The sequence below is a fragment of the Neodiprion pinetum genome, chromosome 7 (assembly GCF_021155775.2).
Source record: "Neodiprion pinetum isolate iyNeoPine1 chromosome 7, iyNeoPine1.2, whole genome shotgun sequence".
Classification (NCBI taxonomy): Eukaryota; Metazoa; Arthropoda; class Insecta; order Hymenoptera; family Diprionidae; genus Neodiprion; species Neodiprion pinetum.
In genome coordinates this window covers 10,444,517-10,462,151 of record NC_060238.1, presented here as the reverse complement: position 1 = coordinate 10,462,151, position 17,635 = coordinate 10,444,517, and the positions used below count along the sequence as shown (strand labels likewise).

General features: G+C 39.1%; 1 protein-coding gene across 1 annotated transcript; it reads left to right on the top strand.

Moving 5' to 3' along the window:
• The first annotated feature begins 2,205 nt into the window (after positions 1-2,205).
• On the top strand, positions 2,206-5,536 carry LOC138191261 (uncharacterized). The gene is made up of 3 exons (XM_069137807.1): positions 2,206-2,215; positions 3,163-4,325; positions 4,706-5,536. The coding sequence occupies exons 1-3, from the start codon at positions 2,206-2,208 to the stop codon at positions 5,534-5,536; spliced, it is 2,004 nt and encodes a 667-aa protein (XP_068993908.1).
• Positions 5,537-17,635: the final 12,099 nt, after the last annotated feature.

Below are 17,635 nucleotides of genomic sequence, written 5' to 3'. Positions count from 1 at the left end.
TGTCATCGGCTTGTCCCACCAATTTCGCTCTTGTGTTCTTATGAACACTTGCCTCTGCGCCTCACACCGAAAACTTCACAATTATCTGAAATTACTAATTTTCTACACCTGGAACAAAAGACAATGTTTCACATTTGTTGCGATATGAAGTTGTAATCTTGATTAAACGCGAGAGGGGAGGTTCTATAAAGAAACGTTGCACACGTTATATAGATGCGTGAAACGCGGACAGAAAATAAACTTTATTATCAATGTACATAGAGTGACTCTAGACGATACACAACGTTGTATCGCGATAGAGGTACACTCGAAGACTGACACCGAGGAAAGCTGATCTGCTAATCCTCGTGACCTATAGACACGCGATCACGGAAGGGTACGTAAATCGCAACATCCTTCCATGAGCGCTAGAGTTCATATCTCACACTCATGTCAAGCACAACAAATACACGCAACAATATTTAAAAAAAAAAAGAATCTTCTTGCGCTGAAAACGCATGTATGAGTGATATTTCGAAGACAGGCATTGTGAAAGTCGGAAATCCTTCTTAATCCTAATTTACTTATCAAAATTACATTCTGAAATTAACTCTGTTGTGTCAATATCACAGATACAGATGAATATGTGACAATTTACCTGGGATACTGGTACCTAGGGCCACGAAGACTACTGCAGTGACTGAATCCTTTATGCCTAGGGTACAGCCAAAGTAGGATGCGACATCTCCGATGATTGCTGTCACCAGACCGATGCCAACTATGCTTGTAACAAAGCACAGGTATCCACCAGCGATATCTGAAACACGAGAAAACCTTTTTCTTGTATCACTCAGTTATTTTCTTTTTGTATCGTGGTGAAAACGAGAAAAGTTTCTAAATCAAAAGATCAAGACCTGGAAACATGTAACAATTAGTATGAAAACACGAATCGGTTCACGAGCTTTGTTGATCGTTGTGCCAGAAAAATTTATCGCAGAATAACTCGGGCCATGTCATTTGATGAAGGTTTACGTCAGGGAAATACCCACAAATGATCAGGATTTCGATCATTTTCATGCGTGGTCTTTTCCACCTTTATAAAGTGTGATGAACAATACTGTAAATCTTTCTTTAATCGGGCCATTTCAAGCGGCGCTGCGCGCTTGCGCTAAGACATGCTTAATTTTTAAATGAGCCGAGTGCGGCAGATAAATGCTACCAACTTGCCACGAATCACGTACTGTTGGGGGGTTTTAAGGCGCGTAGGCGTCACGAAAACCTAAAGTATGTACTGTAACGGTCTGCTGACCTTACATAGATTAGTACCAGTCAGCAGGTGTGAGAAGCATCAATAAGGATGAGGAGCAATATCCAACGGCTTGTTTGTGACCCTGAAATTCTAACGAGCGGCATGCAACGTCGACAATCGACGACCAGCGAAGATCGGTATAAATAGGACGTCGACGGTCAACTCGTTGGCAGTCTGATTGTGAAGTGCACAGCTGAATTACACAGGTCTTGTTCATTCGCGTCTCGAGGATAACCATGAATCTTGCTTTAAAGGGTCTAGCCGGATATAAATGGAGAATCTACTCCCACCGAATTTTGTGGCACCGATTTCTTCCCAAGTTCCTAACCTACAAAAAAAATTTTGTGCAAAATTACAGCTTTCTACGTCGATTCCGAGGGGTTTGTCTGACGAAAAAACGTGTTTTTTCGATTTTTGCAGTTATTAAATACTAAGAGGCGACCGAAAAATCTAAAAACATTCTCAAAAATCAGAAACACGTTGAAATTTATGGAAAAAATATTTGCAACTTTTTTTTATGCTAAAGCCTATTATTAATCATCGAATCTTCCTTTAAAAAATATATTTTATATTTATAGTGTATATATTTTGCTACTATTATGACAAAAATTGACGAGATTCTACTATGAATTCTCTGCAGATTGAAAAAAAAAGTCTCAAAATTCGGCCTGCAACACATTGAAAAAAAATAAAACGACAAAAATTCCACATTTTTCGATAAGAATCCATAGATAAATCATTCTTTGGGTTAAATTATCGGGTGATCATGGCTGCAGTAGTTGTGACACATAACAAACAGATGTAAACAATATGATTTTCACGCTGATTTTGGATATGTTGAAATTTTCGACGTCGATTAACAAGGTTGAAATGGAGTTTGTCCGATTTTTTACAATAACATGGATAAAAAAATCAGCATGGCTGTCGGTAAGCTACACAGCTCAAGTGGCGCCGCTAGTGTAAATGTATTGAACGGCATTGAACCTCGAAATCGATCTAGATACTTCGGACACCAGGCCCATTTTCCTACTTATTTATTTATTTCTCCATCGTGACAGAGTGAATCATTTGTCTTATCCTATACAACTAAATTGACACACGTCGTAATTGAATGTGTGGTGCACGCAAGGTATGCGCATCGACTTTTCGGGATACAGCGCGCAACTGAGCGCAAGAAACTTCTATTCCCCAAACAGCGCAAACGAGGTGCGCAAACCTTCTCGACGTAACGGGTGAGCGCGAGACGCAGGGGACTTGTGTTACGCCGTGTTGTGCATCCCCCATCACTCAGCGAAACGCCGCATATGTTTCCGAACGTAAATACAAACACATAAGCGGAGCGCTCACGCGCCTGCTTAGTCATTTCACTTCACGATTTCAACTCGTCAACTATGATCTGCTCAGTGAGAATATTCAGTGTAAGTCCTAGTCAGTGCTTAGCTACAAATGTATGAATTTCTATCCATACTATACGATACTCGAGACAAAGAATGAAACAAAAATAGCCGTGCTGTTGGTAAGAATTTTATCAATGTTTCGTCCATCATTAAGCATGGGTCTCGCAGTGAAAACTAGATTTTCATACTAGAAGTTATGCACCCACACAACATCTTAATTTCAAGTTATTGGTTTCAGAATAACTTATGAGCGATTGATCAACATCAGTAATACACTATGTTAACGCCTCAAGTAAGCTCGGATTCAACAACAGATTCGACGAGATGTGCATACTGTTCTCGTCTGCTTAGCGCATTAAAGGGACAGCGAAAAAGAATAAACGATAATGGAAAATGTTCGGAATACTCTGTAAGAATAGGCAAAGTCTTGAAACTTGGGGATATTCTCTGCGATCATTATAGGTTGATTCTATACAGCAAAAGTAATAGACATAGCACCGAATCATTATCGATATCTGGCTCAAGAGCATCAGGATCACAACAAGCAACAGAGTTTGGTGGATCTCGCCAATGTTCTATGCCAGAAGTTGATGATGAACATTCAGACCTCTATGAGTTGCCAACGCAGACATCTTTACTTTCTTTATACTTTCTTTACACACGTCTCAAAAGACTTCTTCACAACAATCTTCTACAGTGATACCTTTACAAAGTTCCACAAACACTCTATCACAATCGTCTACTGGCGACCCATCATTTGTAGTGCAGGAGCCAGTCAATGTCGAATTGGTAGAACTGCCTTTTCCACGGGTAGTGTCAACTCACAAATACTGCTTTCTTTTTACTCATCATCACCAATCGTCACTGTCCCTTCTGAAGCTCGATTGCAAGCATTCCAGGAAAGAAAGATCTTCATTCCTCAGGGAAATCGTTGTTGCCCAACTCATCTGATGAAAAAAAAATTCTATTCAGATGACCTAGCTGCGTTGAAAATACATGCTGGTAACAGTATGATTAAAGTATCAGACTTGACGTTTTTCCTTAATGACTTGTCGAATGGCCAAGAATTAAAGCATCAAATTAGGGATGGTACTCTATCTGATCAACGTCTGGAAGTATTGACTGGTCTTAGTTACGCAAATCTGAATGAGCTGTCTGGGAAAATGAAATCGATGAGGAATTCCAAGACCCGTAACATTTTGCAAGCATTGGTAGTGTTTCTTTTCAAAATGAGGACTGGGAATTCGAATACTATAATTGCATTTGTACTAGGACTTGATCGTGACCAGCAAGTTTCAGATTATTGTGCAGAAGTCGTAAACTCTTTTAAGAAATATATTTTACCAGAGGGTTTTGAATATTTTAGCGAATCAAGGGATGATCTTGTGGAACATAAAACTTCGGATACAGTTAAGAAACTGTATGAGCTCAAGGACCAATTAGTGCTAATATTTGATGGAACTTACATTCGGCATCAGAAGAGTACGAACAACAACTATCAACGAAAATCGTATTCTGGACAGGAAAAGGTCCCATTATGTAAACCCTTTACTATTTGCACGATGAATGGGTACATTGTTGAGATGGAAGGGCCTTTTTACGCTACTCAAAACGATGCCGAAATTGTGGTATATTTATATGTTGATATAATAATCAATATACACAGGAAATAAGATTAAATGTAGTAAGTTTATTCATAAGTATGATTATAAGGATACAAGTGATATATACCAGTGAGCACAATAGGAAGCGTGGAAGCCGGCATGGCATTCACACGAGCGCCCAAGACCGAGTGCTTGGCCCGCGCACCGTAGTCACACGCAGAGTATAATCACACATACCAACATACGTGCATACTCGCGCACACTCGCATACGCACAATAGCGTATGCCGTACTACCTTACTCACATACATCACAGAAATAATTAAAATACTGCTAGACAATCCGAATGGTCTTCAACGAATCATGAGGCTAGGTGACATTTGTGTAGTTGATCGAGGATTCCGAGATGTGGTGCAGCAATTAGAAAAGAGAAAATATAAAGTACTCATGCCAGCATTAAAAGGACAACGTAGTCAGCTCACAACTGAAGAGTCGGACAACTCTCGATGGGTCACAAAAGTTCGTTGGGTGGTCGAAACAGTTCACGGCATCCTTGACCAGAAATATAAGCTAATTCATCACTCTTTAGATAATAAACTTCTCCCAAAATCACTCTTCAGGATTGCTTGCTATCTGAATAATATCTTTGGAAAGAGGTTGAATTCTGATGTTGGCATCAGGGATGATATTATTGAGCAAATGAAGTCTAGGCGTGATAGCGAGAATTCATTGGCACAAGAGGCAGAGTTGGAGCGTTGGAATCGCCGAAAAACGCAATTTCAACAATTAGCATCAGCTGATTTGCTTGATTGCCCGGAGCTGACCGAAAAGGAATTGAAGATACTCTTCACTGGTTCATACCAGCTATCTCAAGTAGTATCTTACCTTGCTGAAATGATGGACGAGGATGAAAATATTGCACTCAATTATTTGAAGAGATTAGAAGATGCAAATCACGCAATCGTTCAAGTTCTTGTGAGGTCGAGACACATTAATAGCAAAACTTATAAATGCTACAGCGATTATACTCGTGATTCCGAAGGATCTTCTGGAATTCGCCGTTATGTTTGTGATTGTCCAAATGGCAAACGAACCGTTGGTTGCTGTTCACAAATTGCTGCGATCGTTTATTATCTATCTAATGCTCGATATCTATCGAAAATCATAAGACCATCTGAAATCCTCACAGGACTTTTTGATGTAGAAGAGGTCAATGCCGTAATCAACAGTGATAGAGATGAAGATTAAATATGTAGCAATATAAATAGTAGGAGTTAATGCTTGATCAATGACATTTATGGAAACTCAAATTACACTTATTATACTCATAACATTTATTAATAAACTCCAATTAGCAATATAATCCTACTGATTACATCTATTTGTTATGTCTCACAACTACTCCAACCATGATCACCCAACAATTAAACCCAAAGAATGATTTATGTATAGATTCTCATCAAAAAATGTGAAATATTGTCGTTTTTCTTTTTTCAATGTGTTGCAGGCCGAATTTTGGGACTTTTTTTTTAATTCGCAGGAAATCAATAATAGAATCACGTCAATTTTTGTCATAATAGTAGCAGAATATATACACTACAAAATATATTTTTTAGAGGAAGATTCGATAATTAATAATAGGCTTTAGCATAAAAAAAGTTGCAAATATTTTTTCCATTAATGTTAACATGTTTTTGATTTTTCAGAATTTTTTCAGATTTTTCGGTCGCCTTTTAGTATTTAATAACCGAAAAAATTGAAAAAACACGTTTCTTTATCAGAAAAACCCCTCGAAATTGATGTAGAAAGCTGTAATTTTGCACTAAATTTTTTTTTTAGGTGAGGAACTTGGGAAAAAACCGGTGCCACAAAATTTGGTGGGGGCATATTCATCATTCTTAACCGGCTAGACCTTTTTTTAAATTGAATTTGACTGCAAGTTCAAAAAACAGTGAATTGATTTCGTAGTAATGACACAGCATTTTGCGATGATATAGCTGGTAGCCGGGTCGGTATCCCGCTTAAGAATACAATATATTGTACTGACCAGCTGACCGATACCAATACACCGACAGTTGACTCCGGTGCATTAGGACACTGCCGAACAAGACCGGAAATACCAATAATGATCGAGACTGACGAGAACGAACGACGAACGTGGCAATTTGCGACTGCGCTTGACTATCTGGTTTTTGGTATACATAGAGGTGCCCCAGAACGATCGTCACTAATAGGCAGTGAAGCACACCTCTGACAATGAGTCACGCGTATTGTCAAATCTGTTGGATAGCAAACCGCTCCACTGTGTCACTTAAGCTTGGAATATACGAGCCATTCGAATTTGAAAAGATAGAATCTTTACGGCAAAGCGCCTTTGAATAAGAATTCGTAACTCAGAACAATCTTAGACAAAGTGCCATGTTTTATAAACTGTTTATAAAAACTTGAAATGCTCTTACAATAATGCAGGTAAAACTGAGAACAGGAACGGTACCGAAAAATCCTGATTAGAAATTAATGTTGATTTATTCTTTTTCTTAGAATTGTATTGTTACGTCCCAGCCCATAATTACGGCTGTACCCCCTCTGTACCATATTCTGCCGACGTGCAATTACCATAAGAAAGCACATATGCTCGTGCCGTAGCCTTTAAGATCCATAGCGATCTAGATTCAGTTACCATCTTGGTGTGCAATGGTCTCGCACCTACATGCTGCATACAATATACCATACGTTATTTCGCGGGCGAGCTTATATTCATGTAATGTCATACAGTATATATATCGTTTACATTGCTCAACTTCATATCTTCAATTCCAACTATTTAACTGAAATACATACCGTTATTTAGTGAGCCATTGATATTGATGGTCTCCCTGTATCAAAGTCGTCCATGGATTCTTAATGGCCGATTCCGGGATCAATCATTAAGTTTAATGACGTATTCATGATTGAAGCATATTATGGCAATGAAAAATCTGGTGTTGCCAGCAACTTCATGCGATATTTTATTCAAGAAGCTCAAGATCTGTGTGAAAATGGATTTTTGTTCCAGGATACGCTGTACAGGTGTAGTATAAAGTTCTTTTTACTCGATACTCCGGCAACGTCGTTTGTTTTGAATGGACTGGGTATTCTGATTGCACTGAATGTACAATCGAAGGTACACTTGGGGACAATGAGTCTGAGACGGCTAATGTTTTACACTAGACAGTTACGTTGACAACACAAAGAAACCTACAGCGCCTTAGTCGGCCGAGCGCAAAACGAACTCAACCTCAATAAACATAACATAACTTATGACCATCGAATCTGACCTTAGAAAGGATAATGACTTAATGAATAAATTTCGAATAATAAATTAAGGGAATTATTCAAAATTGGATGGACCGCATGAATCACGAAAGTTGATGTTAATTCGAACAAAAGTCGAAATTAATAAATGAACAGGATTTACCTGGAGTCTGAAAAATTATTATATGTAAAAATGATTGATTTAGAGTAAAGGAATCTGAGCAATTTAACAGGAAAAGTGACCATGTCACTCAATTAAACACAAGTTATTTCCTTCTCGAAGAATACAGACAGGCAAAGGTTTATTTTCAGCAAAAATGAACGAGTTCGCGTAGAGTGCTCAGAAAAATTTGTGATTGTCGAAGTTTAAAACAGAAATGAGGAATAAAGTCCGAAGAGATGAAAAAAGAAATTAAAACTTGAAATTCTACGGTAAGAGGTTTTTATAAAAATACAATTTAATTGGGTAATGCAAGTTAAGTTATGTATAAAAAACAAGATTCTTCATGGATTTTCTACTGCTCCCGCACGGTAGCAGCAAAAGACAGACGCATCGGCCGCACCCTGTCGACGATGTTAAATGTTGCAACTCAAAGGCGATTGAATCGCATTGCACAAAGCTTTTGAGGATACGAAAGGTAATGTAATGACTGTTGACTCTCGATGCTCAATATTTCTTTTTATTCGTTAAATAGAGTTTTGGAGCACGTAACAACACTCTGGTAATAGGTAACAATGATGACGTACAGATAATTGGATTTTATTCATACAATTATCAAACATCAAAAATGTCTTGAATCCAGGCTTACAATACATGCTCAGACGGCTTACCGTTGCTCACAACATACAACTTTTTGAGAATGTAAAATACAACAAGACTTTAGCACTTATTTCGACGCTGACTTTGAAAACCCTCTTCGACGAGTGCTCGTTTTTCATGGAATCACATTCTAAACTTGAAACTTCTTAGACTGACAAGGAAACTGCCTGAGGTGTCCCCCTCGATTTCGATCATTTGAGGATATGTTATTCTTCATCGAAATCTAAGCAACACGAATTTGTTTTTATCGGCGGAAAAACAGTTTAAAGGGGTGAAATCAGCCCCCAAAGGGGCATTTTTGGAAATAACGTCACTTGAAGGGTGAATTTCTTCAACGGTATACAAGCCATTCCATGTTAACTTTCCGATTTCTTTCAATATTTTGGAAAAAATAAAAACCAAAGTCCTAAATGTTTACAGCATTAGCCGTGTTAATTCCAAAATTGTAAGCTCGCGATCGATTCCAGTAACCTCGCAAACTACTGAAATACCTGTCTCTGAAAGATTTTACGATCGTAAAAGAAACTATGCCAGAAACCGTTCGGCAATTTGTGGGAGTGGTTTTTGCTATAAATGCAACCGAAATTTATTGAAACGAAGAAGCTCGTAAATTGTTACTTAGAAAGAGCTTTGTAATGTTAAATAAGACGAATTAAAGCAAAATAGTGCGATTCTAATGGGAATTCGGCTGCACGTGTATAAGGGTAGTTCACCCCCTAAGTGACGTTATTTCGAAAAACACAAAAACATGTATCCCCTACTTTTTTCTGCTGTGTCAAATGCAATTAATTTCATTAAAATCCGAACAATAGTTTGTCCGTTGTAAACATTTTTTAACTTTCAGCCCCTATAATTTTCGACTATTCAACCCCGTCGCAACCGGCCAAAATGCATTTTTCATTATTCGTCATAGGAATTATTCTTCAATTGGTTTCATTCAAATATCTCAACTTGAAGTATGCGAAACTATGAAACAACCACCGAGGATGCCCAACTTTGGGGGCTGATTTCACCCCTTTAAACTGTTTTTTCGCCGATGAAAAAAAATATGTGTCGCTTAGATTTTGATGAAGAATAACATATCCTTAAATGATCGAAGTCGATGGGGACACCTCAGGCAGTTTCCTTGTGAGACTTGGAGTAATATCACAAACGACTGCTTGCTTTTTATAATGTAAAATACAAGACTTTGAAAATTATTTTGGACAAGACTTATAAAATTCTCTACGGCGGTTGGTCGTCTTTCACAGAATTACGTTCCAAACTTTGAAAATTCTTACACTGAGACTTGCAGTAAAATCACAGATGTTCAGGCGCCTCTCAGATTATGAAATTTTTTACCTTATGATATGAAATTCAAAAAAATAGAAGAAGAAAAAACTGGTGCGTGTGCTTCACACGCGTCTGAAGTGAACACAAAACAGAAGCTTGAACTCGAGACAAAGCGAAGACGGTATGAACTCACACTTAAATGTGGACTCTCACACAACGGATAGAACGACGCGCATGCGTGCTGCTGTCGTTATACATATAAAATACGTACACGCGGGCTATGGATGGCCTATCACTCTCTCTCGCTTACACGTAACTCTTTCTCTCTCTTCTTGTACACGGCTATGCTATGGATGACCATCACTCTCTCTCGCTCACACATCACTCTGTCTCTCTTTTCTTCTATTCCTCCATTCCCTTGTCCGGTTTATGGACACTTTTTAGCGTTACCAATGAACGTGCCGTTGTCGCATAAGAAATATTCACTTCAAAAACAAGTGAAGAACCACTGTCGGGTGCGAAGCTAACCCGACGGACAGCGAAGCGCGACCATTTTATTACACTAATAAGAAAGTATTTCTCACTGACAAAAACTATCGCACGTGTGTTTTGGGCACAGGTGGTTCATAGCTGTCCCCCGAAACTCGCGTCCCATCCACCCACTTCCTCGTTACCATAGGGATGAATGCGATAGAAGATTTTAATTTTATGATTTATGGTGTTCGTCTCCAAAATGTAACCGTTCAACTCACAGATAATATGCCAACGGCTGCAATCGTTGAATCTCACAGCAGAGTGTACAATCAGAGGAATGACAGACTACGGAGAATACGAACTGAAGATCCTGAGATCGAGGCAAGAAGAAGCTCGAGCACATGGAAATTAAAGCAGCATGATACGCTAAGCTTGGCTCGAAGTTCTAGATACCGATAGCTATCCTTATCAAGTTATCAACTACATGGTGTTCAGTAGTTGATTGGATAACCATTGGAATCTATCACCACTTGCATGTGTCGGGGCATCGACGCTATTAAAGCTTCGGTGTACTCTACATTTCCTTGCAATGTTTCCCAGGCTGCACCGACTCGAGCTCGAAGCTCTTCGACCGTTTCACCATGAACCGGCCGAAATCTCCGGACCACCTCCGACCACACACTTTCCATCGGATTGAGGTCCGGAGAATTGGCCGACAAATTGAAACGGACTACGTCTGATTGGGCGACGCACCACTTTTGAACGATTCGTGCCGTATGCACTGGGCTGTTGCACTATGTTGACAAATCAAGAATCGGTGAGCAAAGCCCCCGAAAAAAAGTTTTGAATTTTGAAATTTCAACTTTGGTTTGGCTAATGTGATACCTTAGGCATTGAAATGTATCATCAGATAGGACAAACAGGTGAACTGATCTGTACAAATGAGTCATTTGCCGAGCGCCGTAAGTAGTAGACGCCTTTCGTACGGGAGAGTGAGCATAACGCTTGGTTTCAAAATAATATAAAAACAAGAACATCAACCGATTTTCATTCTGTGAAATGGATTTTGTTTCTCAAGGTACGAACCAGGACTCTATTCAATTCAATAAATAAAAAATCAATAAATAAATTAGTAATAATTAAATTGTGTAAGCACATTTTTTGCTGAAATATCAATTACAAAATGGTATAAGTGAATTTCCACGCAGTCCCCGCGACGAAACAAATTTTTATAGATAGATATCATCGTTATACATTATGTAAACAAATTTCAGATCCTCACCGTTCTGACTGCCAGTTTTATATGACTTTGCGCAATCAAATCTGCGATTTGAACACATAAAAGTTGTTCAGCGAAACAGTTTTTCGAAAATATTCGAACAGTTGCAAAAATTACAGCTTTTGATAAAGAATTACTGGATAGATTTTATATAATCCTGCTAGTACTCACTTCTGGATTTCAAATTATTGAACAACTCTTTGAGAATCATTGTTTAGTTACAGGAAGGAAGTATGTGGTGTAACGTGGCGTTTCAGAGTCGCCCGTCACAAGGGCACACATCCGTTATTATTTCTAGTTTACGCATCCTCAGCAGGGTACTCTAACCGAACTCTATACAAAATAGGCAATAACTACTTTTAACTAATTCTTTCTTTGTAAATTCTCTATTTCGCGCTTCGGCGCACGCTAATAAGGTACTTGGACGACAACGATCCCGACCACCGAGGGACCGATATCTACCGTTTCCAGCTCTCGACGACTTCGCCTACCGACGGTCTAACCAGACTATACTGGCTACCTTGGTGCACTTCCCTTGCTACCGGGGTAGCATCCACCCGAACCTTCCGTATCGCCTCGACTGCCGGTGAACAGGGAGATGAAAATCCTCCCGACGGCCGAGGGCACCGCTCCTCAAGGAGGAACCAGCCGCCCGCTCTATCGGATGCCGTAAGGATGGCGTGAAGGGCAGACCGTAGCCTGCCATCCTCCGACTTACCGGCCTGGTGCCGGACCGACCCCAAACCACTACGTTCAGATTGATGAAGCCATCGTTCCGAGGATCGACGCAGTCTTTCTGTCGGCAAGGACTCATTGTGTGGGTCGTGGTCCACGGTTTGGCCAACCGTCTGACTGCACGACCTCGAGTATAGGCAGCCGGCTACTGCCTGTACAAAAGCCGGTGGAAGTGAACAGTGAGGCGTCATTCTCCACTCGGTAATTCTGACCGAGAGGCACCCTGTGCATGCCTCTGTCAAAGAAGTCCCCGATGATAGCAAACCTGGACAGTAAACCGAAGCAGCTATTAAATCGTACGAGTTGGTGTCAATGACGAAATCACGAGCAGCACATTACACCACATCTAGCGGTAATCTTCGAAAACGCATGACCACGCCGTAACCAATATTCGCCACAGAGGGATGTTCTATTTGCGGTGGGGGTTAACCAACCAATCAAAGGGAAGAAGAAGCACCTCATGACAACCGCGAGATCGGCGAGCCGAACTCCGACCTCCTTCTATTCTACGTTTGACCTGCTGAGCGACAACTCAGAGTGCTCCGTATATCCTTCCGCTTTAAGCTACCGATCCTTTTTCCTCTCGTTCTATCGTTACCTTATCTACCGTTTCTCCACACCCTCTATCGTTGCACTACCGTTAACTTCTACCTATAAATTCAAGTTCTTTCCTCCCTTCAAACTTTCTTTTGATTATTCTAAGTTTTATTTCAAATTAACCTCGGTGTTGTGTGCCTGAAGTCACCGATTGAGGTAAGGCTTCTGCCTTTGTATTGTATCGTTACGAAGTTGCTCGTAATTTCTATTCTTTCTTATGGTATTCATCGACTTTATGTGAATCATGGCCAACGGCTTAGAGTGGCAGTAAGCCGCCGTGTGACTGCATAATTTCGGTCATTAATATTGTATTTATCTTTTCTTGTTTGCATCGTGTGATGCCAGTTTTGTGTGAATCATGGTCCACGGATTAAAGTTGCAGTAAGCCGCCATGTGACTGCATGATTTCAGTAATTAATTATTTTCGTGTCTGAGCGACCTCGTAACTGCCGAATAATTAACTGTTTTGTATTTATGACTTTTCTGATTATTCGTGAATTTCTGTTAGCCTGCTTCTGTATTTTCTATCGTATTTTGAGCCCCATTGGCTTTACGTTTCATTTCATACTTTTTGTAATAGTAGTGTGCTTTATATTTTATTTCTGTTATCGCGTATTATAATTTTTATTTATTTTTGTGCCTATTGTATCGTATATCGAGTTCCTTGGAGTACAACCGATCGTAGAATCAGCCTCTAAATATTACCGCACCTCTTTCCTATTGCTATTGGCAATTCTATATTATTTTTGCCTGTTATTTATTTCTCTGTATCTTGTTAAATTAAGTTCTGCGTATTATTCTTGATTTTTTTGTACTGCGGTGTATTTAGTGTATTTCTTTATTTCGTAAACTCTCCGAATTTCTCACTCTCTTATAATTTTGTATTTCGTATTCTCTCGAAAGTTATGTTCAGGAATTCATTGTTTAATTCCTCAGATCCATAATCATTATAAATTATTGATTCTATCGTTTATGAATAATTTTACCGAAAGTTATCTAGTCGATCGTTTACGCTACCGATTTTGTAAATTGTTAATTAATGTCAATCTCTCGTACTGGTTATGATCTATGGTAAATTCGTCGTATTATCTACCGAGCTATCGTTACCTTGTTTTCTACCGATTGCAGTAGAGTTCTCTCGTTTTCAATTGACAGAATAATAATTTTCGTAGCGTCATTTGCAACTTGGATAAGATCACGTCGCCCAGTGACGTGTAGTTTAAGTAAATTCTTGCATTATATCGCTTCTCCCAACCTACGTTCATTTTCTCTGTTAACTACCGTCTCTCGTTTTGAAGCTACCGTTTAATTCTATTCTATCGAAATTATTGTGAACAACGATTGCTTATTAGTAGATAGGATATGAGAGTTCTAGACCAAAACATTACGTAAACAGGTGACGTAACCATATGACGTAACCGGTTGACGTGCCCACGGCGGCCATTTTGACGGCGGCCATTTTGACGGCAGCTATTTTGATGGCGGCCATCTTGATTTTTTGATGGCGGCCATTTTTGATTTTTTGATGACGGCCATTTTTATTTTTGCTTAGTCAGACGAGCGGCCATTTGGACAGCGGCCATTCTGATTTTTGCTTAGCCGGATCAGCAGCCATTTTGATTTTTCATCTTCGGACAGTTTGATAATGTGATTTTCGTTATGACGTCACCAGTGTAATTAACCGATTTTACTGTCTGACGGCGGCCATTTTGAATTTTGCTCAGTCGGATGAGCAGCCATTTTGATTTTCATCGTCAGACAGTTTGTTAATGTGATTTATTTCTTGGCAGGATGAATAGCCATTTTGATTTTTCACCGTTACCCCGTAAACTTTCGCGCTAATAGTTTGCCCCAGGGGCGAAAAATAATATTTTCCACATACTTCGAATACATTCTGTTGCGTTAATCGACCGGATGGCGACATCGCAATTAGATAGACAGGGAATGTTAATGACGATCCAAAAACTTTCACGCTAATAGTTTACCCCCAGGGCAAAAATTTTAAATTCGAAAAATATTAATAGAATTTATTGTCGTTATATATATATATATATATATATATATATATATATATATATATATATATATACATATTAATACAATACGAATTTCAGTTGCACTTAATTTTAAGTGAAGCTGGGGATGCTCGCCAAAATTAGATAGGTCGGGAATGATGATGGCGATTCGTAAACTTTCACGCTAATAGTTTTACTCCCCAGAGAAAAAAATAACATTTTCCACGTGCTTCGAATACACTCTTTTGTGTTAATTGACCGGATGGCGATGCTGCAATTAGATAGGCTAGGGAAGTTCGCTACAATTAGATAGATCGGGGGTTATTGTAGTTAGGTGCAGGGTGACCACGATAAGGTGGCCACCCCCCTCCAAAATCTAGCGGTGTGATAATTTGAGAAATTTTTTGCATTATTTTTAAAGGATTTGCGACGATCTCTCCGATAGTGAAGTCGAAATTTTTTTAGAAACAACCGTTTTTGCGCGCGAAAAAAAAATTTTCGATTTCGAGACCAAAAATAGGGTTTAATTTTTTTTCTGAAAATACGCAAAATCCTGAGCGCGGATATCAAAAATTTTCCGGGATCCGTCAAACCAATCACCCAGAAATAAATCTCAAAATTCGAACTTTTTGTCGAAAATTCGGTACTAACTGGCGGAACAGGTGGAATTGGAATATCTGGCAAAGTCGACCAGCGCCAACTTCACCCGAGTCAAGGTAGCGGTATACGATATGTCATTGACGATTCTGCGCGATGAGTTTCGTTGGACTGACTTTCTCTGTTTGCAGCTAGGCGAGCAGCAAGATTAGTAGTTTGAAAATATCTGCATTGAGAGAAGCGTGACAAAAACGTCCGCATTTAAAATTATCAATGATAATTACACGAAAGCAGCATAACGGGAGGTTAACAAGCATTTTGTTATCATCGGTTGCCAGTGACAACCGTTGTAGCACGGAGGTTAGCGAACGCTCGCGCGTGGCCGATCCGGCCGATCAAGATCCCGCTATTACCGTTTGCCGACGCGGCGACGTCGAGATGATGTAGCGCAAAAATTGAAATTCTTTCGAAAATGATCATCGAATCATCCCGATTCCGTCAAAGTGCAGCATTATTGACAAAGGCTTATCACTCTTATTTTACACAAAAATGATTTGAAGAAACGAACAGAATCCACCCGAATTTTGACAGTGTATTGCTTGTTCGTCGCAAAATTCTAGGTCAGTTTATTTATATTCTGGAGAACGATGCGCGAAAATTGGTTAATTCTGACACCGTGTATTTACTTTCGTACGTCGAATATTTCCGCGGCAACAAAGCACATGGGTGGCCGATTTTTCTGTGATTCTAGTAGTAACAATGAGCGCAATATTGCCACGACCCAGCGTTATTTTCACGCAATGATCAAACCGGGGACAGTAAACCACGGTTCGAAATTATTTTCGATGAAAATATGCCGTTGCATTCTGGAATTTCGTTAATTGTCCGACAAATTGATACGTAATGCGTAAGAACGAAATGACTCGCATTTGTTTAGAACGAAACCCTTGCATTGCTCTTTACTTCAATACGAAAATCGTACTATTCTTATCCAGATGACATGAGTATGTACGAAACACGACAGGCTGAGGTATCGTTAAAGTACGGCGAAAGTATGGCCGATGTTATGACAGAAGTAGAAGCATGAAGGAATAATCGTCAGGTTATGATTCATCTACCTTTTACCTGTGATTTTTCCATTTCGTGGGCGACAAAGACAGTATTTTTTCGTAAATGCGATCGCTACGCTTCACTTTCCATTTCAATTCAATGACAGTTCGTCAATGACAATAATTAGCAAACTAATATTGAGTGTGTAAACCGATGCAGAGATTTGATACTTAATTCTATACAATTCCTTACAGATATGGTAATACAAATGTTTGATTGGTTTTTACATGTGCAATGAAATATTTTGTTTCATTCAAAATATGTACAATGCGTAAATTCGGGAATCCGTTATTTTTTCGGATCGCGCATAGTATTGCACAACAGAATTATGCACCTTCGATACTCCTCTTATGTTAATCCGTCCTCCTCGATGAAAATTTTTTCAACGAATGCTGAAATTTACAGGGACGCGGGTATAATATTTGCAATGTTGCCCGCTACATTTCATACATTGAATAATGCGTAATTACTTTTCACTGCGTAATAAATATTCTCCGGCATTGCTTCGTGTTTGCCTTTCCCGGTTGGACTCATCTCTGTCAAGCTATCGTTGTCTAAGATAATTTTGAAGAGTGCTCGGTTCGTTTCTTTCCGACTCTTGTACATAATCTCTGTGACGGCGGCCATTTGCATATTGTCAACCCACACGTCGTACCCTATGCTTAACCGTACTTGATGACAATTTAAAAATGATAATTATCTTATCAAAATTAGTGACCATTTAGTGTAAAAGTATTACCAACAGATCGTTTTCCGCTACTCGGTGCTGTTACTTTCAGGACAATTCGAAAAGTGTTCCATGAATTCGTTTGATTAACGCATTTATTCGTTTCTTTGTTTTAATTGCGACTGTAGTCGCAGTTTCATAATGTAGCTACACAACATTTTGTTGGAGACATTGAATTGATGCATTATTTACTGAAAATTTAATGCATTATGAAACGGACGCAGCATTATTGTAAATGATGTATTTTTTCACAGATCACGAGTGCACCACCTCGACATACAAGTTTAAATTTGTGAATCGACGTGATCTGAGATACTGTATTCGTGCGTGTACATATAATTATTTTTAATTATTTAATTTATTTACTTATTTATTTATTCATTCATTCATTCATTGATTCAATTATTCATTGATTCATTCATTGATT

Coding starts and splice junctions, on each gene's coding strand:
- LOC138191261 (XM_069137807.1), top strand. Junction 4,326..4,705: donor AAATTGTGGTATATTTATAT/GTTGATATAATA, acceptor GATGTGGTGCAG/CAATTAGAAAAGAGAAAATA.